Source organism: Malania oleifera, chromosome 7, assembly GCF_029873635.1.
Source record: "Malania oleifera isolate guangnan ecotype guangnan chromosome 7, ASM2987363v1, whole genome shotgun sequence".
NCBI classification, from domain to species: domain Eukaryota; kingdom Viridiplantae; phylum Streptophyta; class Magnoliopsida; order Santalales; family Ximeniaceae; genus Malania; species Malania oleifera.
In genome coordinates this window covers 1,797,152-1,814,884 of record NC_080423.1, presented here as the reverse complement: position 1 = coordinate 1,814,884, position 17,733 = coordinate 1,797,152, and the positions used below count along the sequence as shown (strand labels likewise).

At 36.2% G+C, this 17,733-nt stretch overlaps 1 protein-coding gene across 3 annotated transcripts in view; it reads left to right on the top strand.

Annotated features, from left to right (window-relative positions):
- Positions 1 to 17,733, top strand: part of LOC131159997 (DNA-directed RNA polymerase III subunit 2) — a 130,364-nt gene that overhangs the window by 79,433 nt on the left and 33,198 nt on the right. For 2 of the 3 annotated variants that reach the window (XM_058115266.1, XM_058115267.1), the window contains 18 exons: positions 21 to 137; positions 1,751 to 1,867; positions 2,004 to 2,084; positions 3,831 to 3,935; positions 4,010 to 4,090; positions 4,177 to 4,308; positions 4,447 to 4,491; positions 6,329 to 6,406; positions 6,484 to 6,623; positions 6,770 to 6,860; positions 7,976 to 8,100; positions 8,174 to 8,309; positions 8,404 to 8,534; positions 16,202 to 16,327; positions 16,412 to 16,467; positions 16,653 to 16,723; positions 16,925 to 17,009; positions 17,104 to 17,207. In XM_058115266.1, the coding sequence (XP_057971249.1) occupies positions 21 to 137; positions 1,751 to 1,867; positions 2,004 to 2,084; positions 3,831 to 3,935; positions 4,010 to 4,090; positions 4,177 to 4,308; positions 4,447 to 4,491; positions 6,329 to 6,406; positions 6,484 to 6,623; positions 6,770 to 6,860; positions 7,976 to 8,100; positions 8,174 to 8,309; positions 8,404 to 8,534; positions 16,202 to 16,327; positions 16,412 to 16,467; positions 16,653 to 16,723; positions 16,925 to 17,009; positions 17,104 to 17,207 (1,821 nt within the window). Of the gene's footprint in view, positions 1 to 20; positions 138 to 1,750; positions 1,868 to 2,003; positions 2,085 to 3,830; positions 3,936 to 4,009; positions 4,091 to 4,176; positions 4,309 to 4,446; positions 4,492 to 6,328; positions 6,407 to 6,483; positions 6,624 to 6,769; positions 6,861 to 7,975; positions 8,101 to 8,173; positions 8,310 to 8,403; positions 8,535 to 16,201; positions 16,328 to 16,411; positions 16,468 to 16,652; positions 16,724 to 16,924; positions 17,010 to 17,103; positions 17,208 to 17,733 lie in introns of those variants that run through there. The other variant, XR_009137907.1, reaches the window with a different exon arrangement.

The following is a 17,733-nucleotide window of genomic DNA, read 5'->3' as shown; positions in this document are numbered from 1 at the left end:
ACTTGCCAATTTTTCTACAGTGGGGCATGCTTTGTCCTTGCGATACTCCAGAAGGTGAAGCTTGTGGATTGGTGAAAAACTTGGCTCTAATGACTCATGTTACCACTGATGAAGAAGAGGGGCCATTAGTTTCTCTAGTAAGCTCTTTTCTATTACTTTTTATTTTCCATGGTGGTGAAAGATTGCCTCTGTATTTTATTGAACTTATATGCTGGAATAATGTGTTGCAATTTACTTTGGTGAAGTTATTTGCAGTTCCTATTGTCTGGTTGTTCTCCAATGCAACAGTCTGAAGAATTTTTTGCCTAGTTGAATCAATGTCAGTTGCAATTTTTTTAATGGAAAAAAGAGAATTCATTAAAATTGAGAAAGGAATACACAAAATAGAGGATAAGAGGTCCGGTTAATGTTAAATAGATAACAAATAGAAAAATAAAAATAAAAATAAAGCTTGCCAATCCTACACAAAGCAGGTTCCACTAAAACATCGAGCTTCTGTAGCCCAAAGAGGAGCCATAAATCTGATCTTATCCCAAAGCAGTGATAAAGTCATTTCTTTTTCAGTAAAGATAAAATGCATTTTGCTCTGGTCAGATCTCTCACGAAACAGCTGAAACTGTATGTATTCCCAATCCATTCACATCTTTACTCCTTCCAAAGCTTGTAAAAGAAACTGACAGGAAATCTTCTACTGAGTCCAATAAGCTCAGTTCTCTCCAATCAAGCCAAACAGGCTATTTCACACCCCCAATCAAATGTACAGTGTGAAAAGGAAAAACAGAAAAGGGAGCTAGATTCAGTGTTGTAAAGCATAAAGTATGCACATCTGAAGATTATGCATTAACAGGCTTCTACCCTGCAATAGATTATTGGTCTTAACTCCTAACTCCATTAAGAGCTACTCAACAAATGAATGCCTTAATCTTATAGGGAACTTTAGCATTCCAAGTACTATGATGAAGAGAAAAAAAAAATGCATTAGAGAAAAACAAATGATCGATGAAAGACTGATGAGAAAAAAAATCCTGGGGTGTCCAAGACCCACACCTGAACATTCCTCTTCTTGGAAGGAAAACAAGTAACAAAGAAATCAATGAATAAAACTCCTTAACTTCCCAAATCATTCAAATTCCTATGAAAATATAAATCCCGAGAGATTGTATCTTCGTCAATTACGAAAAAAGAAATAGATCCATTATGAACCATGGAAATATGAAAGCGTCATGGAGAAAGAGTAGATACAGAAATACCAGCCTCCCAAATATCCTCCCAAAAAAATGAATATGAGAACCGTTACCTGATTTGTATCCTGGTGAGAGAGAATAATATAAATAAATCTGCAAAACCAAACTCCAACTCACAATGTCTGATATCCATGTTGGTATCTCAATCATTCTCTTGCAAGACAGGATTTTTTTTTTTTTTAAAGCTTTGTGCTAGAGGGACCTCGCTTCAAAAGGAAACCAGCATAACCAATTACCTGTTAAAGCCATGTTGTTTGATACAACTAACCAAGACCCAAAGAATCATCAACCTTAGACCTATGCACAACCTCCTAACTAACAAAATGTCACCTAATCCTGTAGAAACATTTTATTGTAATTTAATTCAGTAGGGTAGTTATCCTTGGTGTTTACTTTCTCTATTGACTTCAGCTTTTGATGACACACATATGAATATATTTATATTTATTGTTTTAGCTTTTGGTTTGTGTATCATAATGTGATAAATCAAAGGATTGTTGCGTTAGTGTTACTGTCTAGGTGTTGAAGACTTAGAACTACTTTCTGGGGAAGAGATTCATGCGCCAAATTCATTTCTGATCTTTTTTAACGGGCTCATACTTGGAAAACATAGGAGGCCACAGGTAAATAGTGGTCCTTTGTAATTTCCATGCACCAAGTTTGCAGGTCTCCATGAATGTGTACACATGTGTCTGTTCATGTGGGCATACATATTATGAAAATTTCTTTTCCTTATGAACTATAATTTATATTGTTCAGTATTTTGCTAATGCATTGAGGAGGCTGCGAAGAGCTGGTAAAGTTGGTGAGTTTGTGTCTGTCTTCGTAAATGAGAAGCAGGTAAATCAATCAATCTTGTTATTCATTTTTTTGCTCTATTTTCCATTTTGTATTTTTAATGTTGTCAAAATGTATTCCGTAAGTGCTTTAGATGTGTTTGAGATGGTGTGAAAACTATTCTACGTTGTTAATTTTTTTGAAGAAATTATTTTGTTGGCATGTCAAGTAATATGTGTGAAGCCTGCGTGTTTATTCTTGATCTAAGAATGTAGGAAATAGCTAGCATTTTTCATACTTTTTAATATATTATGATTAGATAGTTTTAAAATTAAACGATTGAAGTACAACCTTTACACTCAATTCACAAGGCAACAAGTGTTATAGTTCCAAATTTCCAATCACAAAATATGAATGGGGTGTAACTTGTGATTACAATTGTTTTAGAGGCATTGGGAGTTGGTTGGGTAGGTTTGCAGTTGTATCCTAAATCTTAAGCTCTATATCCCTAATGGACAAAAAAAGTCAAAGAAATAAGCATATATTTTACGTGAATTTTTGTGGAAGCTCACTTTGGGGAATCCATGTAATGTTGCATTAATTATGGAGGGAAGGAGAGAGAGAAGGGATGAGAGGAATAAGAAAGTACATGTGGAGAAAATGTACATAACATCTAAATTTTAAATTCACCAAATGTTTTTTTTTTTTTGCATGAACTCAGCACTCTAATTTAGATGAAATAATTAAAAAAACAAGAAAATAACAAATGAACCCCTAAGACACATTTATTACAAACAAACCCCTCATTCTTATATCAACAAATAATTAAACTAAACATATTTGGGTCAATACCCTAAAAACCTTAACTCTGTTCTTTTGGGATGGGCCTACAAATAGGGTTAAGTGATTCATCCAATGGCTAGCCTTATGTTTTACATCAATGCCCTCTTGCTGCAACGAATATAACTTAATTGAGTTGGGTGAAGCACCAAGGAGTCCACCATGAATGGAATCATCTTGCTTCATAGGAATGGAACGGGCAATATGGTTCCATTTTGTTAGTAGAATATGTCTAGATGGCATCAACTCATACCTCTTATGAATCAAAAAGTTATGGAAATTTTCATGTGTATCATGCATGCTTAACCCTGTATCATGCAACCTTGGACAAGCCAAAAGAATCTGGCTTATGTCCTGAGGAAAGATATTATCCAGTGTGGTCCTCATTATCAAAACCAATCTTGAAGCTAAGAAAGCATGACTTTATAGTTATTGCTGTTTGCCCTGGCAATCTTACTAGGATCAAGATGCAGCTCAACCTTCAAATTCAACTTCTTCACACCTTTTTCAGAAAGTAAATTTGGATAAATAAATATCCAAAGCATGCAGTGTGACAAATGACTTCTGATTTCTGTCTCAGCTTCAATTACTTGTGTCTTTGTCATCATGACCATCATCATTTTTCTGCAATTGCCATTACCTTGTTAGGACATTGTGCTGTGCTCAAATGCATGTTCATGTGTATTAATATCATGAATGGAGTACAACACTACGATTCTCGCACAAACTCAATTTCTGTAGTTTTGTATTTCGTGAAATTCTTTAAGATTGTTTGTAAGTTTTGATTTTAATTTTCTTCATTAAGTCACTTATTTGATGATGCTGAAGATATGCTTTAAATGAAAAATATTGTCACCATATGAATTTAAGTTGTCTTTGTAATCTTTTGTGTTATTATATTCTTGCAATATCTATTTTGTTGTTTATGATTTTCAGTGAGCAGCTAAGACTAATAAAATATTCTGGCAGCGATGTGTTTACATTGCTTCAGATGGTGGTCGCGTTTGCCGGCCACTTGTTATTGCTGACAAGGGTATATCGAGAATCAAAGAACACCATATGAAGGAGTTGCTGGTAAGTGTTCTTGTTTCTTTTTGTTTGAGGAAAATGGTTGCTTTGAAACTATTTGAACTTCTATTCCTTCAAAGGATGGAGTCCGCACCTTTGATGATTTTGTACGTGAGGGGCTGATCGAATATCTTGATGTTAATGAGGAAAACAATGCTTTGGTATGTTGCTGTTCTTATAAAGTTTTACTCATTCCTGTTAAATTGTTTGGGAAGTGCCTCTTAATACTTTAATATATGTTTTCCAGATAGCTTTATATGAGGGTGAGGCCACTTCAGAAACGACACATATCGAGATAGAGCCCTTCACCATCTTAGGTGTTTGTGCAGGGCTGATACCTTTTCCTCATCATAACCAATCACCTAGAAATACATATCAGGTTGGTTTGTGTATTTTTTTTCGCTTTATATTTATTTTTGTTTTTTTGTTTATTTTTTTGTTTTACTTATTGGATTTTTTGGTCCAACAATTGGGCACATCTAACTTTAATGATACAAGGAATTTGTATTTTTTTTAGTGTGCTATGGGAAAGCAAGCTATGGGGAATATAGCATATAACCAGGCAAGTGATCTTATGCAACCGTTTTGTTCATCATGTTTTTTATTTTTTCAATATATATTGCTATTGTCCAATCATTGGGATTTATGTATCAAGGCCCAAATAGCTGAGAGAAGCTTAGTTGCTAATGTCTACAGTCCTTTTTTTTTTTGATTTTTGTGCAATGTTTGTTTGAAAGGCTCAATTGAAGCTCACTGCATGATGAGGCGTGTCCGAAACGCCTTAAGAAAAAGCAAAAACATAATAAACTAAGGATTACATATTTGTATGGAAGGCATGCCTTTTGAACCTTTTTAGTTGAGGCTTACGCATTTTGGTGTGTGTTTCTCAAGTTAGCTATGGATATAAAATTTTGACCACATGTCTATAAATATGTGTTAATCTCTAAAAATCTTGAAACTCAACCTTTCGAAAAAAATATATATATATATTTTTACAGACAAAGAATCTATGTATTAAGTAAAGGAAGACTTTCAAGGTGTCATGGTGCTATAATTCTTGTAACTGGGACAGACGTCTATTGGCTTGTTGTGCTGTCTTGGAAGGAAATTTGGTTAACATGGATTTGATCACGGAGATGTGGGGCATACTATGAATCTTACTGTGATGTTGTGGTGATCTGGACAACTCTATTGGTGGTGGGCTTGGGAAATGATGTGTGATCATTAGACTCGCGGTTAGTTATTCATGTGAGTGAGAATGCACTTGAGTCATTAAATTTTGGGGAACACCAGGTGAGCAGCCTACCTCTCTCGGTATCCACTTGGGTATTAAATGAGCACCTTGAGGAGTGCTCAGGGGTGGGCTCTTGACATCCTCGAGGGGTGTTTTGGCTTTTGTATGGGATTGGAAGCTCCATGGACAATTCATTGGAGAATGGAGTTGCATGTCAGTCTCAGCCTGGAGGTTAAGACTTACACGCTCATTGGCCCTTGGATATACTCTTGGGCATGGTCTTCTCATACCCGATTGGACTATCAAGGGATGTTGATCCTTCGTACGTCTGACACTCAGTAGTATACTGTGTCAGTTTCCTTAGCTCTGGCTCGGGAGTGGTAAGTGTAGGTGCTTTTACACTAGGATTGTGCTATGGGGATGAGAGTTGCACTCAATCTGGTCGAATATAAATTTAACACCCTTACTGTTCGAATCATGTTTCCTCCGTGACAATCTCAGTTGGTTCAAGGGCTTTCAAGCCATGAGACTTGACCACTGGGTTGGACGCTGAAGTGTCTCCATGGATGAGAGTGAGTACAGCTGGAGAAGGATTGATGTAGTCTTGTTGCCTCACAGACGTGACTCTGTCACACTTTAGGCAGATTATGGAAAGGGTGGTTCCTTGTGACCTTGGAAATCTGCAACCCCATCTCACAAGGAGTATAGTACATCATCCTAACCGAAGCAAAGAAGAAATGAGAATACAAAGACAAATGCTGTTGACCCTTGTGTGCTATGAATATTCTGTCTGTGTCTAGAGAAGTATGGGCTTTGATGCAGTTTGCAGGTTAAGAACACATTTTCTCAAATACAAGGAAATAACATGATGATCTTCTAGCAGCCTTAGTGCCCTATATGTTTTTGTGTTGACCAGTATCTTGAGTCTGAAACATTGTATAAATATTTTCTATTGTGTAATCTTCTACTATATCCTTGTTTATTGACGGTATTATCTGCATAAAAAATCAAGAATATCTTGCTTCTTGTTGTACGGTGGTAAAATAATGGATGTATGCTTTTATTTTGATGAGCAAATTGCGTCACAGCATCAGTAGAACTTGCATGTTTATTCTGATGGATCATGTTATGTACAAAACTTAACCTTAATATGATTATTGTGTAGCTATGCCGGATGGACTCATTGCTTTATCTATTAGTGTATCCTCAACGGCCATTATTGACAACAAGGACAATTGAACTGGTAGGTGTATTTTAGTGTTCATGTTGACTTTGATGTCCTTTTCAAATGTGTTACTTTTAAATGCATGCACTTTGTAGGTTGGATATGACAAGCTTGGGGCAGGGCAGAATGCAACTGTTGCTGTAATGAGTTATACTGGCTATGACATAGAGGATGCAATTGTCATGAACAAATCATCTCTTGATCGTGGATTTGGACGTTGTATTGTGATGAAAAAGTACCATATTTTTGCCACTTAAAGTGTCTTCTGTTGTACTTGTAATTGCAAATTGCAGTATCAAAATATTTTCTTCCTCTGGCTGTGTTATCATCTATGATTAATATGTTTCTCATTTGATACATATGATGCTTTCTGATAAATAGGTATTCTGCTATTAATCAGAAGTATGAAAATAAGACCTCAGACAGAATAGTTAGGCCCAGAAGATCAGGTCTTGATGCAGAAAGGATGCAGGTATTAAATGTGTATGCAGCATTTTATGGATTCCATAATGTACATCATTACATGTTATGGTAAAGTGTATTGCTGAACAGTAGTTTTCTGTATGATTTTATGAAAGTATGTTACTGCAGGTGTTGCCCAGAGTGACATTGAAATTCTCTTCAATATAAAATGTGTTACACATGCTGTATATATCACATTTTTGTGACTGTATATGAGTTTGAGATTTTGATAGTTTTCTTGGTCATATTGCTGTGATATGACTGGTTAAATATTTTCCAGCACTGTTGAAATCGCATTCAAAATATTTTAATTTAATTTAATTTTTTTTTTTAAGTTACTGCAATTTATTCTATGAATGCTGAACACTGGCCTCTTACATAGAATAATTAGCTGTCAAGCTATCATGCCACTTTTAGCAATAATTTATTATAGGAAGCAAAGGATCATATTCTTCTTGAACTTGAATTCTGCTTATGTCTTGAATGAATTTAAAGATGTGAATCAATTATGACTGCTAATTTCAATGTTGTTTTGTATTCCAAAGAGCTATATTAACTGAACTTTGTACGATGGAAATTGCAAGCTAATAAGTTCTTGGGCATGGACTTGGAAACCTCTTATTACTGATAGAACTGTCAGCCTATTTCCACATTCCATATCATTTTAATCATCTTGGTTTGTTGATGGCACCCATATTGCCCTCTGATGGGAATAGAACTCTTAACATGGATTGTTCTGATTCAATCATTTTTTTTTTTGACTTGCCTAGAAATTCTGTATTTTTTTATGCTTACTGATCAACAATGACTATAGTATTTGAGTAAGTCTTTTATATGTGAAACGTTGAGCACTTCTGCTGTGAGGGCTTTAGATGGATTGGAGTGCGGACCATGGGCCATTAAGGGGTCTGTAAATGCCCCTTGGGGGATGAGTCATTGCCTTACCTAGCTTTATTAAGGGCATGGTTATATACAGCATGGAGACAGAGATATAAGGGAGTTTGCCTTTTTCATTATTCTGCCGCCACATTGGTTTTTAAGTGGATAATTACTCTTCCATTTTGCTTGCGTTGTACAACAAACTTTGTGTTTGTATGCTATCTTATATGTTCACACTCAATGCAGATTTTGGATGATGATGGGCTTGCAGCTCCTGGGGAGATCATTAGAAAAGGTGATATATATGTCAATAGAGAGTCCCCGGTCATTACAAGAGGGGAGACAATTTCTCCAATGGGTTTACCAGATAGGTCAGTTACTTTCTTCTTGGGGTGGATAAGTGGTTTTTTGATTAATGTAGCTTATCGTTGTTGCAAAATCCAGTGCATATAAACCCAGCAGACAAACATTCAAGGGTGCTGAAGGGCAGACATGTGTCGTGGATCGAGTTGCTTTGTGCTCTGATAGGAATAGTAATTTGTGCATTAAATTTTTAATTCGTGAAACTCGCAGACCAGAGGCAAGCAATTCTTGTTCAATTTTGTCATGGAAAATGCCAAAAAGTAAATTACAACAGTGTATGATATTTTTAATATATATATTTGTTTTGTCAGCTTGGAGACAAATTTAGTAGCAGACATGGACAGAAAGGTGTTTGTGGGACCATTATCCAACAGGAAGATTTCCCATTTTCTGAACGAGGGATTTGCCCTGATTTGATTATGAATCCTCATGGATTTCCAAGGTATGATCTTGGTTTTAATAGTTATAATTGGTCTTGTTAACATTGTGATCCAGGACAGTGAGGAGTGGAGAGCATGGAGAGGTAAGAGAAATAAAGGAAGAAGCAGGGAGAGAAGGATAAGAGTTTAACCATTGATTCAATTAAAACTAATAATCCCTTACATCCATAAGCCAATATTTGTAGGCAATAAGAAACCATAAAGATATAACTATCAAAAATAACAAAATACCTCCAAAATTATCAGACTAGCAAAATGGAACCCAAATAACTAAAATTCTTCAAATAATTAGATGTCCCAAATTACTGTAGAATCTGTAATTTTGAGGTCTTTAAAAGCCCCATGTCCCCTGTCAATCCCTGTCAAACTCCCCTTATCAGAGAGAGTTATCAGAGAGAGCTTCACCTTGAGTTCTGGAATGGCATACTAGTGATGACTCAACAATCTAGAACAAGTTCAACCGAGCTGCGAAATGAACTAGCATGAGTACTGCCTCTTCAATCTTCATAAAGTTGCAAATAGGCCCTCCAACGGAAGATTCAACACTCAAAAATGTTAATATCACCCATACCATTGTTCATACATGAAGCACCATGGGTCATACATGGGAAATAGTGGCTCAAGAATTGACTCATTACAAGCATTCAGTCCCAATAGTTGGCAACTCATCTTTGAGTTCATTTTAATTCTCAACAAGCAAGTTGTGTAATAAATTAAAGTTTTCATAGGTGGGCTTGTTTCTGGACTAGGATAAGCATAAAAATTTCTATGCGCCATGAAGGAAAATTCTTGAGTCATATCTTGGAAAAGAACTATGATTCACATCCTGAAAAGAAGACTTATGACTCATGTCCATTAATGGGTCAAAAAATTGTCCATCAGCAGTATACAATTCAGTATGCAGATTACCAATACAATTATGATTACTCAAACATGCAATGATCATCAGTATCCAAGGACTTAAAAGAGTGGGATATCTGTACTCAAGAAGTTGGGTGCTTTTGTGAACATTTTGGATAAGAATCGTGGGTCAATCACCTTGGGTTAATGAAACTTTTCAACATGAGAGTTGATGTTCTTGTAATTGGATGACTTGAGGAATACCTTAGCTTCCAAATCCATTTTTGTAAACCTTTAGTCAAGAGGGATATGAGTAGCGTTCAGTTTGTGAGATCAAATATATTTCTCATGGAATGAAATTCCTTGGAAGTTGGAATCTCAAGACTTTGATTCCAAGGAATCATGAGATTCCTTCGAATGGGATGATGGAATTTTTTGGTTTTTTGTTTTGTGCTGTAAGATTCCCAAGGATGTACACAATATGTTGAAGATTACTATTGTACCCCAGACCTATTTGCACATTTTGCGTTAAAAAAACCTACTAAAAATATATACCAAATTAAATCCTTCTCTGAAAAATTTCAACCATCATAAATAAAAAATGTAACAAATAATAATCCAATTAACTGAATAACATGTAATAATACTGTATTATGGGGGGCATTAGTGCCCAAATGGCCAAAATAGTGGAGCAATTTAGTCCCAAAAGTAGTATTACCATGGCAATGGGACTCCCATGAAACTTACCCATGGGAGAGCATGGGATTGTGATTATCATTTTTCTTTTCTTGAATCTTTCATTCACAAGAAATTTCAGATTACAGCCATGTCAGATTTCAGCCCAGAGAGAAGGGGGAAAAAAAAAAGAGAATAAAAGAACATGGATATGGGATGCTGTGGATATTGCACTCTCATTAATGTTGAAAGATTCCATGAACCAAACAGCCTCTATGGGTTTTGCCAAGGAAATATACTCTTAATTCTTATCTTAACTCCTTTTACCACAAATGACTGTTTTTATACTCTCTTTCAGATCCCATCTAAACATGATATATTTAGGAAATTATTTAGACATACTCAAGACAAATGTTTGATGTTATGCAATTAGTGTACTTAGTGTTGTACAAAACAAAGGAATAAGGTGAGGCACTTCACCCATAAGAGGCAAGGTGTTAGCCTCATCCCTCAGGGCATTGGGCCATATAATAAACATAAGAAGAACTTTCTTTATATAAATAGTACTATCTGTTGAATGAACTTTTTCAATAGAAATAGTGTTGACATGATAACCAAACCCTTTTAAGCCATGGTAAATTTAAATTACTTTCATAAATTGCATGGTTGTTCCTTTTGCTTTTGTATAGATGAGCTTATACTTAGCACATTGTGCATTAATTATGTCAACTGATATTGGAAATTTCATTTAATTTATTTGTGGTAGGAGAATGAAAGGAATTTAAGGAAGACCGTGTCAAAACCTAAATAACATGGGGGTTGGGATAGAAATAGAAACAAAACAGAAGAGGGGCATACTGAAACCAGGAGTGGAGACCTAACAGCTGGCAGCAATACAGAACCCCTTGTTGTTAGCTGCTGCAGTCCTACCCTGTTTCCAGCCCAGTGGACCTTGGCAAACAGACGGCAGCATTTCAGGGCCATTTGCTGCAAGATGTTGCTGTCATGATCCATTTCAAGCCATGCATACCAGAAATAACACAATATTCTATTAATATTTGCTGTAAATCGTAGTTCCAGAGAGAGAGAGGAAAGAAGTGAGAGAAAACTCTGCAGAAAATCAGGAAATTTTGGGAAAAGTAGGGAAAAAGTACAGAAAAATCAGACAAACATCAAAATGAATTGGAGAAGTTGATTACAAAGGTAGGTGTTCTTAATTTTCATATATTCATCTAGGAATTAGGGTAAAAATGGAAGTTTTCAAGGAAAAGGATAGAAACTTGTTTGCATTTGAACCCTATTAGGAAAGGATTTGTATGTTCTTGATTAGTTAGTTACTATGGCAACACATGTTATTATTATTATTATTATTATTATTATTATTATTATCATCATCATCATCATCATCATCATTATTATTAAAAAACAGGTGTATTAGAATGGGAGAGAGAGAAGTTACAAATGAAAGGGGATAGGAAAACCAACCCCCCCCCCCCCCCCCCCCCAAAAAAAAAAAAAATCCTTTTTGGTTGCAATTCACTAAACACTTCAAAGGTTGGTGTTCTTAATTTTCATATATTCATCTAGGAATTAGGGTAAAAATGGAAGTTTTCAAGGAAAAGGATAGAAACTTGTTTGCATTTGAACCCTATTAGGAAAGGATTTGTATGTTCTTGATTAGTTAGTTACTATGGCAACACATGTTATTATTATTATTATCATTATCATCATCATCATCATCATCATCGTCGTCGTCATCATTATTAAAAAACAGGTGTATTAGAATGAGAGAGAGAGAAGTTACAAATGAAAGGGGATAGGAAAACCAACCCCACGCCCCCCCCCCCCCCCCCCCAAAAAATCCTTTTTGGTTGCAATTCACTGAACACTTCAAACATCAAAATGAATTGGAGAAGTTGATTACAAAGGTTGGTGTTCTTAATTTTCATATGTTCATCTAGGAATTTGGGTAAAAAAGGAACTTTTCAAGGAAAAGGATAGAAACTTGTTTGCATTTGAACCCTATTAGGAAAGGATTTGTATGTTCTTGATTGGTTACTTACTATGGCAACACATGAATGAGAGAGAGAAGTTACAAATGAAAGGGGATAGGAAAACCAACCTCACGCCCCCCCCCCCCCCTAAAAAAATAAAAATCCTTTTTGGTTGCAATTCACTGAACACTTCAAATTAGCTAACTCCCATTGACCTTTGTTGGTTCTATTATTGCCCCCATCAAATCCCATTTCCTTTCCTCTAAGATCACATTACTTTAAATCCATTTATCCAAAAGATCTTGAGCTTCTAAATCCTTCCTTGGAATCTCCTCCATTTGTGTAGGTAAATTTCTGTCCTTGGGTTGTTCATTAACCAACCAATTGTCTTTCTTCCCAATGGGGATGGATGCATATATTGAATAATAGGGTAAAACGGAAGACATAGTGACAATGATAGGTCTCTCCCTCTAGCTATAATATATGTCAAACACATACCAGTGATCACAATACCCTTACTAATTCTCATTTATTAACATAATATTAACACACTAATAATGATCAATGACTAAAATAACCATGAACACTCCCTCTCAAGTTGGAGCATAAAAGCTCCTAGCTTATTACAAATGAATTTAACACGAGCACTCCCCAAGGCTCTAGTAGATAAATTAGCAAGCTGCAAATCGGACTTCACATAAGTTTTAGTAATGAACTTTTGCACAAGTTTCTTTAGAAGAAAGTGGCAATCAACTTCAATGTGTTTTGTCTGCTCATAGAAGACTAAGTTGGAGGCAATATGAATTGCAACTTGATTATCACACATTAACTCCATAGATGAGAATGTCGAAAACTTAGTTCTTCCAACATGTTCTTTAGCCAAACAAGTTCACGTCAAGTCATGGTCCTATACTTTGACTCAACACTTGACTTGGCTACCGCAGTTTGTTTCTTACTCCTCCAAGGAACCAAATTACCACCAAATACAAAGTGATCTATTGTACATGGTTGGAGGCCAAACTCAAGTACTACAACATTAAATCGACCAAAGCATGCTCTAGAACACTATTATTCTAAACCATATGATGATCCGTATAGACCTCCTCTTGACAATCACCATGTAGGAAAACATTCTTTACATCTAATTAATGTATGGGCTAATGACAAATAGTGGCGAAGGATTTGAAACAAACGTACTGAAGCAAGTTTATTGATTGAAGAGAATGTGTGTGAATAGTCCAAACTATACACTTGAGTATATCCCTTAGCAACAAGGCAGACCTTCAAATGATCCACAGAAACATCAGGATTGACTTTCACATTGCACACCCAGCGACAACCAACCACAGACTTATTAGGAGGAAGAGGTACCAAGTGCCTTGTATAATTATCGCATAGCGCACGCATCTCTTCAACCAGTGCAGTCCTCCACTTAGAATGGGATAGGTATTCATAAATAGATTTAGGAAGAGCAATAGAAGACAAAGTACTAACAAAAGAATTATATGAGGGTGACAAGAAACCATAGAGATTGGATTTTGGGTACAATTGTGTTTACCTTTCCAAACAGCTATAGGAGGATCAACATTATGAGAAATAGGATCATCCAATGAGGGAACTAGAGGCGCAAAAGTAGAAGCTGGGGAAGGCTCTCCTCCTTTGAGTCTTGGTGTGTATCCTTGCAAATTGAGATGATTGAAGTGACGATTAGGACTCAAACTAGATGAAAATATAGGAGGATTGGGCACAAATAATAGGTTAATCTGGAAGGCAAGGCAGATGAAAGGACTCATCAAGGTCAATACTCAAGGAATCAAATTAGTATGGTGTTGTTAAAGCTTGATATATATTGTTTGAACACAACCTAATAGGTTAAGCTTTTAGGTGAAGTGGTTTTAATAGGTGTAGACTTAAAAAGGGTTACATTAGCATAATAGAATCAATGTAAAGTGGGGCTATAATGTTGATACTCATTTTGAGTATAGGAATAACCTAGAAAAGTACATTTGATAGCACGAAATCCAACTTATCGATTCGTGGAGTTGACTAATGGACAAAGGACACATAGCCGAATATACGAGGAGAAAGGGAGAACAAAGGAGCCTCAAGGCAAATAAATTTAAGACTTTCCTTCCAAGGATAGAGGATGACATTTTATTGATGAGAGCAAGCTATGAGCCCAAATCACTCCAAAAAACTTGAGGACATTCGTTTGATATAATAGAGTATGAGTGACTTTGAGAATGTCTATTTTTTTGCTCTACGACTCCATTTTCTTGTGGAGTGTGGGCACAAGATGATTGATGGATCATATTCCAGAATTAGTCATGTAGGTAGTGAATTGGGTACTAAAGTACTCCTTAGCCTTATCACTACGGGGCATCATGACTAGCATATTAAATTGAGTCTTTATTTGAGAACAGAAGGCATAAAGTATATTAAACAACTTAGAACGATCTTTCATTAAATACAACAAAGCCATCCTAGTAGTCATTGACAATTGTAACAAAGTACCTGAATCCCAACTTCAATTTGACATGGCTAGAACCCCAAACATTGGGATGGACTAGCATGAAAGGACTAACCACCCATTTGTTCACCCAAGAAGCAAAGGAAAACGATGATGCTTTCCCAATTTACAAAATTGACACTCAATATTAGACACATAACTCAAGGTAGGAAGTAGTTGCTTCAACTTGTCCAAGGACTAATAACCAAGCAACAATGGATTTGAAGTGGTCTAGCAACAGCTGTGCAGGCACTGGGAGGAGAGAGCAACTCAAAGTAGTAAAGTCCACGAGCCTCATGTCTTGTGCCAATTGTATTCCTTGTCTTCAAATTTAAATTACCATAGAATCAAGAAAGAAGGTTATAGAACAATTTAGTGACCTTATAAACTTATGAAACAGCATGAAATTGAAAGGGGATTTAAGAATGTAAAAAACAAATGAAAGAAAGATGGAGTAGGATTTGCTTTTTCCATCCCCTTTACTGTAGTAGTTGGCCCATCAGCAAGGGTAACTTGAGATTTTTAGGATACTGAAGGGCAGAAATGAAGTTTGTTACACTTGTCATATGGTTAGTGGTGGCAGAGTCGATAACCCAAGGACTAGTGGGAGAGAAACCTAATTGCATACAGCCTTTTGGATTACCTTTTTGAGCAAAAGATTTGTTTGACAAGATGGTTGATGAGATGATTGATACTGCAGAATCCTTGAATACTCCTGCTCTAAGATAGTTTCAATACGCAGTTCACTCAAACAAGTGACTAATGAGGGAAACATACTTTTTGCATTTGGAGATTCCATCCCAACACCGACAAACTTAGACCAAAGATAACAGCATTAGTAGCTGGATCAATCAGAATAAGCATGAACAATGTGATCCATCACAAACAAATCACAAATAAACCAGCATAAGGCTGCCACAAGCGCCAAGAAGCTTTGACACAGCCCCGATAAAGCAACACACAACCGTAATGGTACATACAACTGGAACAGTTGGAACAACCACAAACAAGGTGACCCACCACATATGAGTCACAAGACTCAACTAAACCAGCATATGATTTCCACAGCCCCAAGAAACCAGCACACAGCTCTCATAGGAGCAAACACAACCATGAACAAAGTGCTCCAATTGAACAATTGAAAAAGGTTGAATTTTTTTAACAAAATACATGAGGACAATTTGATATTATGATGTATGGAGGTATTTAGATAATTCTGGAAAAAACGGGAGCAGAAATCTTGCTCAAAACACCCTCACATGCCAGTGCTTGGAGTTGGAGGTTCTGGCTTCCAGCTGGTGTGTGGCGGCATGTGGGACACTCACTGGCTGTTAAATTTCACCAGGGAAGCAGATTGGCAGGTTCTGAATGTGGCTATATGGTTACGTTCGCAAAATATGAAGTGCTCCTTTGAGTTTCTGAACAGACGGCAGCATCCAGGATTTTTTCGGCAAGACACTTACATATTTGTTCTAATAGTTGCACTTCTTAATAATGCATATGTTTTTTTAATTAACCAACCTCATTTTTATATTTAAGAAGATGCTGTTTTTTTCTCAAATAGTTATGATGGGCATCTAATCATGCTTGCTGATATGATTTCTAGATCAATATGCATGTAAATCCAATGATATTTGGTTTTTATCATTAGTCGTATGACAGTTGGCAAGATGATAGAGCTTCTTGGTGGCAAAGCTGGAGTTTCTAGTGGTAGGTTTCATTATGGAAGTGCTTTTGGGGAGCCAAGTGGTCATGCAGATAGAGTTGAAACCATAAGGTTTTATGATTCTTTAATTTTACATCCTTTCTATGTTTTTACAGACCTTTTTTTTTTCCTTAAAATTTTCTTGTGTTCTGGCAGCAAAACACTTGTTGAGCATGGATTTAGCTATAATGGCAAGGATTTCATTTATTCAGGTTAGCTTGTTTCCTTCTAAAAGTTGTTCAATCTCAAATTAACAATCATGTAGGAGTTGAAAAATACAGATTCATTTTAGCCACCATCCTCCAGCTTGGTTTTCCACAGAAAAACACTGGGAATGTGTGCAACAACATTTATTTTAGCTCCTCCCCCACGCTCTGATGCCACATATCCTTTACAGGTATCACAGGCTCTCCGCTGCAAGCATATATTTTCATGGGTCCAATTTACTACCAAAAACTAAAGCATATGGTGAGATTCTATTTCTCTCCAGAGAATTATTTTTCAAATCTTTGATTTGAAGTCTGTATCCTGATTCAGGTTTAGATATAGAAACATGGTGATGCTTACAACTGTTAAATGCACATCCTCTCATGTGCAATATATGCCTCACAATGTCAACCTGCACGTTCCTTTTTTATGATGCAACATTTGCTTTATGATTATGCTTAGGTTCTAGATAAAATGCATGCTCGAGCTAGTGGACCTCACACTTTACTAACCAGGCAGCCTACCGAAGGAAGAGCTCGGAATGGAGGTTTTTATCTTTCCAATTTGATACAATCAATTATGGCACTCACCCCCTTCTCCCAGAAGAATCCATTTTGTTGTAAGTGCTGTTCATGTCACAGGATTACGAGTTGGTGAAATGGAACGTGATTGCTTAATTGCGTATGGTGCTAGCATGTTGGCGCTTGAGCGCTTAATGATCTCTAGTGATCCTTTTGAGGTTCAGGTAAGAGCACCATCATCTATGCACGACTTACCTACCCACACTCATTCTGTGATTGCTTGTTCCTGTAACAATTTTGACCCTATTATTGCTCCTATTTCCATGTCAAACTGTCACGTCCCTATTTTTGGCACATGATTGGCCATGACTCCATTGAAAATTAGATAAGAGGCACTAGGCCTAGGCAAGAATTTCTTTCACAAAACTATTTTGAAAGAAAGTTTAGAAGCTAATTAAGAGTGAATATTTGTTGAAACACAAAATACATACAAATATTTCATAAAGCAACCGGGAAAATATATATTACATTTTTCACATTTCCTAGGCTAAATACATATCTGCCGACAAAATACATGCTTAATTTTTCTAGTACATGTCAAAACGTAATGACCTGGCTTCCTTTCAGTTTTAACCTGAAATTGTTTAGGAGCAAGGTAAGCAACCACAAGTTTAGTAGATATTCTTAATTCCCCCTTATTCAAATAAGGATTTCAATACTTTAAGATATGGCGTCTTATCATAGTATTAA